This window comes from Mandrillus leucophaeus, unplaced genomic scaffold (genome assembly GCF_000951045.1).
Source record: "Mandrillus leucophaeus isolate KB7577 unplaced genomic scaffold, Mleu.le_1.0 Scaffold51, whole genome shotgun sequence".
Classification (NCBI taxonomy): Eukaryota; Metazoa; Chordata; class Mammalia; order Primates; family Cercopithecidae; genus Mandrillus; species Mandrillus leucophaeus.
In genome coordinates this window covers 2,352,996-2,360,999 of record NW_012105475.1, presented here as the reverse complement: position 1 = coordinate 2,360,999, position 8,004 = coordinate 2,352,996, and the positions used below count along the sequence as shown (strand labels likewise).

Sequence of the window (8,004 nt, the reverse complement as noted above, 5' to 3'; positions counted from 1 at the left end):
CGCCCCCGCCGCCCCCCTACTCCCAGCCGGGCCCTAGCAGTGTTCTTTAGGGATGTGGTGTTTTTACGATAGAAGGAATGCGATTCTGGACCCCCTCATCGCCCTCGGGTGTAAACATCTCTGGAAAGCCAGACTTTTACAAATTCCCAGTCTCTAAAAGTTTTCCCACGATGAATTTTGGGGCAGGAGGAAGAGTTAGGACCCAGGGCCAGCAGCTTCTAGCGGCATGCAGTCAAAATGTGTCCAAATGTGACAAGCAGGCTTGGTTGTAAGTGCAAAGAGCAAGGCTGTCATTGTTTCCACGAAGCGTTCTGGAAGCTTTACAACTAAAACTTGCCGTCAGTTTGGTTTAAAAACAAAATACACCGGAGGGGGGAGGCCGGGGGGGAAGAAAGCACACACAACACCCCGAAAGGTCAAAGACTGTGAAGTCCCTTTTGAAGTTAACTTTTGAGTCCCTGGTTGGGAGGTCCCCCGAGTGTTCCGCCGTGGGCTGGAGGTGGCGTTTCTGTTGTGATTTATGTGGAGTGGTTCAAAACAGAAGTTAATCGCTCGGGAAGCGGACGGGCGGGGCGGCGCTACTGCGCATGCCCGGGAGTCGCCTGGAGTTTAGAACTCCGCATTCTTTCAGACCCAGCCCGCTGGGGGGCGTTCCTGGGGGGTAGCCGCAAGGCCAGCGGGGTTCCTTCGGCTGCGTTTCTGTGGGAGGCCCTGAAACGCGCGGAGCTTCTCTCTGCCGCCAGGCTTTTCCAGCGAGAGTGAAATTAAACGTGAAACTCGGATCAACTGGTAGTCGTTGGCGGTAGAACGCCCTAAGGACCCCCTCCCCGCGATACGGAGGGCGGACTCGGGACAGGGAATTGGCTCTGGGAGAAAACGCGCGGGGAGCGTCCGAGACGAGACGCCCAGTGAAAGCCGTGCCGACCCTTGAGGGGACTGACAGGTCTAGGGAGACGCGCTGTCTGTTGTGGTGGGCCTCCCCGGAATAAGTGAGGGCTCTGTTTCAAGGATGATTCTAGCGCAGAGCCGGGCTTCCGCCGGGGTGGGCTCCCCGCATTGTTCGGGCTCTGGCGGGGGCGGCTCTGATTACTTTCCACGGCCCGCCCCCCCACCTCGGGAAGCCTCAGTGCTCCTTTTCCACGGCTTTCCTGGCGTCCCCCTGACTCTCCCGCGGCACTTTCGCCTACCTCCCCCCAACGCCCTGGTCCTCCCTGGCGACCCCCTTTGCACTCTCGGGGTCCTCCTGCCCCTCCCGCGGCGCGCCTCCCACAGCCGCGTGCCCTCTGCCCGGAGCTGGGGACCAAGGCTGGGCCCCGCCGGCCGCATCGGTGGGAACTTCCGCGGTCCCCATCCCAGGGCGCGTAGGGTCCAGCTCCCCGGCGCCGACTCATGGAAACAATGAAAGGTGACGGGCTGAAGGGGAAACTTTGCGACTGGTTCAGGGCTCGTCGGGGGAGCCGAGGCTGCCGAGGTTACCCGGGTTTCTTTCCCTTTTTAGGTTTCCCTGGCTAGTAGTCTGGGGTGGGCAGGACCCTGAGAACGTGGGATTCACGGCCTCATTTCTAGTTTATTGGGACCTGGAGTTCCTTTGCTTGTGCTAACTCGTGCAGTATGCGGGCCGGCCTATTTCACTTGAGGCTGAGGAACTCTGAAGAACAAAAGCTCCTTGGGCCCCTCCCTCTCGCCGTGCTCCTCCGCAGTCCTCCTCTAAAACTACCTGGGAGCGGGGAGCCTTCCCCGTCGGCTCTGGAAAGACTCCTGAGGAAGTCGGGCCCGCCTTACTGTCCGTGGTATAAAAGTCCGCAGTCTTTTCAAGTTCTCTTGAAACAAGTGCACTTTCAGCTCCATTCTTGAGCCCGTGGTTTGGTAAGACTGGTTTGTGATAATAGTGTGTCCTCCCAGAAAGCCGAGAGTGACGCCAAAAGACCTCCTAAAATGGCTTAAAAACAATCAGAAGGATCGATAAGGAAAATCCACTAAGCCTTTTTGCTCCCAGTTTTTAACTGTTGAATTCCTGCTTTGGGATTGCTCTTTGGCTGGGGTCGCCAACCACACCTTGGATTTGGTGGCTTGGGTGTTCGATTCCTGTTGCTTCTCCCAAGGAGATACTGGTTTGTTTTTTTTTTTCTTTTTATCCTGGAGACCGGGTCCGGCTATGTTGCCCAGGCTGGCCTTGAACTCCTGGGCTAAAGAAATCCTCTCGCCTTGGCCTCCCAAAGTTCTGGGATTACAGGCAAGAGAGAGTGCTCCCGGCCCAAAGGAGAACTTCTGGTCAGGAAATTTGCTGGGTTAAATTTGCTTTTTCCTAACTGCACCTCGATTTTTCCCATCGATGTTATTTCTCGAGTCTCTTCACAACCAGTGTCTCCCGGCCTCCCTGTCTCATCATGATGTTACCGACCTACTCAGAAAAGAAAGTGCAGGGCCGGGCGCGGTGGTTCATGCCTGTAATCCCAGCACTTAGGGAGGCCTAGGCGAGCAGATCACCTGAGGTCAGGAGTTCGAGACCAGCCTAACCAACATGGAGAAACCCCGTCTCTACTAAAAACACAAAATTAGCCGGGCGTGGTGGTTCATTCCTGTAGCCCAGCTATTCGGGAGGCTGAGGCAAGAGAATCGCTTGAACCTGGGAGGCCGAGGTTGTGGCATTTGCACTCCAGTCTGGGCAACAAGAGCGAAAGTCCGTCTCAAAAAAAAAAAGAAAAGAAAAAAAAAGAAAGTGCAGGAACAAGTTGGTCGCTGCTTAGAGCAGTGGGATCCTCAGGCCATGTTGTGGCTTTCCACACAACATTTCCTTGTATGTGGATAGAGTGAACGAAACTTGTGATTCTGCCCCCACCCTCCCCACCGCCACATTTTTCAAAGTGTAAGCAAAGCAACACGTTTGGAAACAAGTCTTAACCGGGAAACTTTTCAAAAGCGCTGTTACAATAGGAAATGAGTAAGGAGGGAAAAAGTCTTTGTTTTTCCAAGCTGAGCCACAACCAGGAGGGAGAGTTTTAATGAAAACAGTCCTGACAGCAGCAAACGTGGTTTTACTGCAGTGAAATATCAGCTGGCGTAGCCAAGGAACTGAAGTTTTAACTTCCTGTTACTTCAGCTTTTGTGCACATATTGGAAATATTTGTTAAGAGTTCCAGAGGCCTGGCATTCATTTATTTAAATGAACTGAAAAGTCGCGCTGCAGTTTGGTGTTGCTTAACTGAAACCTGCTTTTGTGTGTCACTAACCTATTCTGAAAGATCAGCCTTCTTGTCAAACTAGGCAAGCAGATCAAAGGGCAGGCTTCAGGGGCTTTTTTTGTTTCAAACTCTGTGATTACCAACTTACAGTTGGGAATTCACTGTTCAATGAGCAAATTTTCACACTTTTTCTAGATTAAAAAACGGAGGGAGATAATAGGCTTGAGAAGAATGTCTGGCTTTTCAGATGTTGGAGAGTTGAAACAAATTGCTGTATTCAGGTTTGCTTTAGTCATTTAATTAACTTGACACGTTTTTTTAAAAGTTCGATTTCTTTAATTATCAAAGCCAGTGTGAGACAGGAACCCAGCTGTAATTTCTTTAAGCTTTTTCATTAATAGTTTTTCACCCAAATTTCAATATGGGTTTGAAAGGCTCGTCAATAGTGAAAGTAGTTTCAGTTTTAAATGGGCAGTTTTTAAAAACTTCAAAAACTTAAATCATCAGAGGAGGGAAATTTCAAATACACAGCAGTTAAAACTTAGGATTCTTGTGTGGTTTATTTGTAGCTGTTTATTAAGCCGCGAGCTAAAGTGAATTTGCAAGATCATCCACCTCTTTGTTAGAACTTGCTTTACTTTGTCTGGAGAGTTCTGCCTTTTGTAGGAATACCCTGCAGCACCTTCTGCCCCCTGCAGTCCAAAACTAAAAATGTGTCACCAAGTCAGAGTCAATTACACGGGTGGGAAAAATTCCTTTAAAAGAAAATGGTGTTTAGCTTAAGAGGAATATTCCATTTTTATTTCCTGTCAAGGTGAACTGGCTCAATTAAGGTCAAGTCATATTTTCAACCAAAATTACATACTACAGAGGAAAGAAAGCATACGAAGCTAAAAATGCATACCTTTACATTTTTTGTTATTGTAATTACTTCCCCTAATATAGAAGTGCTGATTTTTTTCAAGCATGCCATTGTTTGTAATTCATTTCTGTTTTTAAGATTCTAGGTTGTCTACAAGCAAAAGAATGTATTTCTTTAGTCATTCGGAATAGCCTGCTGTAGTTTTTGAAAGGTGGAGTTAATAGCGTTTGTTATTTAATTTTTTTTTTTAAGTTCAGAATGATGTTTAAATATCTGTAAAGGCCAGGTCTGAAGCTTTATTGAATCCAGTCCATCTGTGATTTAAATATTCTCTATGGCTTGTGAATTCTTAAAATTTCTGGCAGGATTAAAGTACTTACAGCCAAAAGAGCTTCCTCTGGGGCTTGCATATTCAGTTTCCTTTGTCATGTAATCATTTAAGACTGAACTCTGCTTATTGATATGTAGTATTCTATTCTAGATTGAGATCAAACCGGTAACTGAAATTTAGGAGACATTTTTAATTCATTTAGTATTAGGCATCTTTTGACCTTACCAAAGTACCAGTAGTAGAAAAATATTTTTGTGTGATGAAACTGAAAACATCAGTAGTTGTATTTAATAAAAGGTGACTGGTACTGCCCATTTAATGTAGATGTCTAACTTTGAATAAATGTAGGTAGCAATGAATAAGCAATGACCATGCATGGTGTTAGCAGAAAATTTTAACATGTATTTTACCTTTAGAATACTAACTGGGTTCAATGTAGTATGTAATTTTCCTTCCTTGTATCCGTGGAAAACAATGTGCAAGTGCCCCCTTTTATTTCAAACCTTCAGTAGAGGAAGGAGGAAGAGTAACATTTTAAATGTACATTAGGATACTGGTGAGGCTGATTTTCCTGGCTAGCACTGATCTTAGAAGGAAGGTTGGTAGGCACATTCCAACTGCTACAGCACCCTTCCTGTTTTCAATGTGGCAGGTTATTCATTTGGGTGCAGTTTGTCTCCTCCAATGATTAGACAAAAGAGTTTTCTGAGCATCATTCAAAAGGAATGTGAGAAGTTAATGAATCCTAGAGGAAAGTGGCTGAGAAAAGGCGTCTCGCATTTGGTTGAGAACCTCCCATGTGGTGTTAGTCAAATTACTTTTACTTGTACCCTGAATTCAGGACAGAAAACACTGCTCCTTCCCCTCGCTCTCAGTTGTTGGGAAAGCATGGTTACACTGAATGGTCAGCCAAAGTGAGCTTTGCAGTAGTTGCTGTGCTTATAGAGCAATTGACAACTGGCCTTTGTCCTTTCCTAGGTATTGTTGCAGCATCTGGCAGTGAGACTGAGGATGAGGACAGCATGGACATTCCCTTGGACCTTTCTTCATCCGCTGGCTCAGGCAAGAGAAGGAGAAGGGGCAACCTACCCAAGGAGTCTGTGCAGATTCTTCGGGATTGGCTGTATGAGCATCGTTACAATGCCTATCCTTCCGAGCAAGAGAAAGCATTGCTGTCCCAGCAAACACACCTGTCTACACTACAGGTAAAGAAAGAGAGCATGAGGTTTACAGATGCATTTTTATTTTCAAAGTCATTTTATGGCATTCCTGTGTGTCAAGTCATTAAGCTCCTTTCCACTCAAAGACAGAAGGAATATCTTTTTATTGTAAACTTGATAGTGTTAAAAGCTAATAACTAGCTATTTAGAGAACACAGAAACACTTGACAGTCATCTGTCAGATAACATTTCCTTTAATGCCTAAAAGAACCTTCCTTTATGCAACAGACATTAAAAGGAGGTTAAACCTTACTCTATTGCCCAGGAAACTGGTTTGATATTTAAACAAGGACGACTTCAGTGAGGTTATTCATGTTCTGTCTGTTGACATAGTCATTTGAACGGGGAAAAATCAGTTACTGGGAGGAGTGGCCCTTTTCATAAGGAGAGGTGTTCCTGTAGTTGATTAACTTAAATGTTGGGGCAGTAGGTGATAGGTTAAAATGGGGAGAGTTAAAAGGTAAACCTCTCTCTCAAATCATTTTTAAGCATTTGAGATTTTATATCTTTTTCTTCATCCTGAAAAGGTTTAAGTATGAAGAGACAAAGAAGGAAATTTGTATTAGAAATTAGAAGGTTTATGACAGGAGATAGCTTGCTTTCTTGGCGGAGCTCAAATACCTTGAAATAGCATTGTAAGTTCAGGTAAGCCTTTTCATGCTTTCTTTAATACAGAGAGCAAGATCAATTAGGTACCCCATAGAACGTTCTCAGAACCCGCTGGCTGAGTGAATGAGTAAAGTGTTAAAGCATACCGATATGATTTCAGGTCTGTAACTGGTTCATCAACGCCCGCCGCAGGCTCCTCCCTGACATGCTGAGAAAGGATGGCAAAGATCCAAATCAGTTCACAATTTCCCGCCGTGGGGCCAAGATTTCTGACACGAGCTCTGTGGAGTCCGTGATGGGCATCAAAAACTTCATGCCAGCTCTAGAGGAGACCCCTTTTCATTCCTGTACAGCTGGGCCAAACCCAACCCTCGGGAGGCCACTGTCTCCTAAGCCGTCATCCCCGGGATCAGTTTTGGCTCGTCCATCGGTGATCTGCCATACCACTGTGACTGCATTGAAAGATGTCCCTTTCTCTCTCTGCCAGTCAGTTGGTGTGGGACACAACACAGATATACAGCAGATAGCGGCCAACAACTTTACAGACACCTCTCTCATGTACCCAGAGGACACGTGTAAATCTGGACCAAGTACAAATACACAGAGTGGTCTTTTCAACACTCCTCCCCCTACTCCACCGGACCTCAACCAGGACTTTAGTGGATTTCAGCTTCTAGTGGATGTTGCACTCAAACGGGCTGCAGAGATGGAGCTTCAGGCAAAACTTACAGCTTAACCCATTTTCAAGCAAAACAGTTCTCAGAAATGTCATGATTGCCGGGGTGAAGGCAAGAGATGAATTGCATTATTTTATATATTTTTTATTAATATTTGCACATGGGATTGCTAAAACAGCTTCCTGTTACTGAGATGTCTTCAATGGAATACAGTCATTCCAAGAACTATAAACTCAAAGCTACTGTAGAAACAAAGGGTTTTCTTTTTTCAATGTTTCTTGGTAGATTATTCATAATGTGAGATGGTTCCCAATATCATGTGATTTTTTTTTTTTCCTCCCCTTACCCTTTTTTGTTATTTTTTCAGACTGTGCAATACTTAGAGAACCTATAGCATCTTCTCATTCCCATGTGGAACAGGATGCCCACATACTGTCTAATTAATAAATTTTCAATTTTTTTTCAAACAAGTATGAATCTAGTTGATTGATGCCTTTTTTTCATGACAATAAAGTATTTTCTTTAAAAATTGTTGTAATTCAGAGTATTTCTGTTGAGGGAGGCGCTTCTTAAAAATGAGGAGGAATATAGCACCCCAGTGAGCAGGAAGCTGAGGGGGTAGGGTGCAGTGTTAGGGGGTGTCAACAGCTCTTTGAAAACCTGTGGACAACAAGCCAGTTTGCATAAACAGGATGTGTGATATTTACTCTTGATAGGAGGCATAGTAGGCCCTTAGAGCTTTACTTAAACTGCATGGCAAATTGAAATGAATCATTTCAGTGTTTAGCTAGCCACTAAATCCCTTACTGATCTGTCCTGCATAGTTTAAAACATGGCCGTGTTGTAAAGAAAAGTCTTGAAGCATCCGGTTATTGCTAAGCTTACAGAAGAAAACAACCCAAGCAATCTCTTGCCCTTTTTCCATGTTACCCTTTAACCTTTGTTCAGTGGTACATTTAGTTAAGACATTTGTATTCAAATATAGCATAGTATTTGCAGAGAAACTACCTTTTAAAACATCTTAAAATGTTGTCTAAAATGATGAAATAGACAGTGGGGTTCTGTCTATGGCGGGATTGTTCGTTTATTAGGTGAGTATTTTCCAAGGTCACAGTTTGTGAAA

General features: G+C 44.9%; 1 protein-coding gene across 1 annotated transcript; it reads left to right on the top strand.

Annotated features, from left to right (window-relative positions):
- The first annotated feature begins 418 nt into the window (after window positions 1–418).
- TGIF1 (TGFB-induced factor homeobox 1) lies at window positions 419–7,410 on the top strand. The gene is given in 5 exon segments (XM_011996325.1): window positions 419–1,105; window positions 1,107–1,246; window positions 1,248–1,405; window positions 5,354–5,580; window positions 6,365–7,410. Coding segments are annotated over 5 exon segments (1,197 nt in total). The 5' UTR covers window positions 419–1,009; the 3' UTR covers window positions 6,941–7,410.
- Window positions 7,411–8,004: the final 594 nt, after the last annotated feature.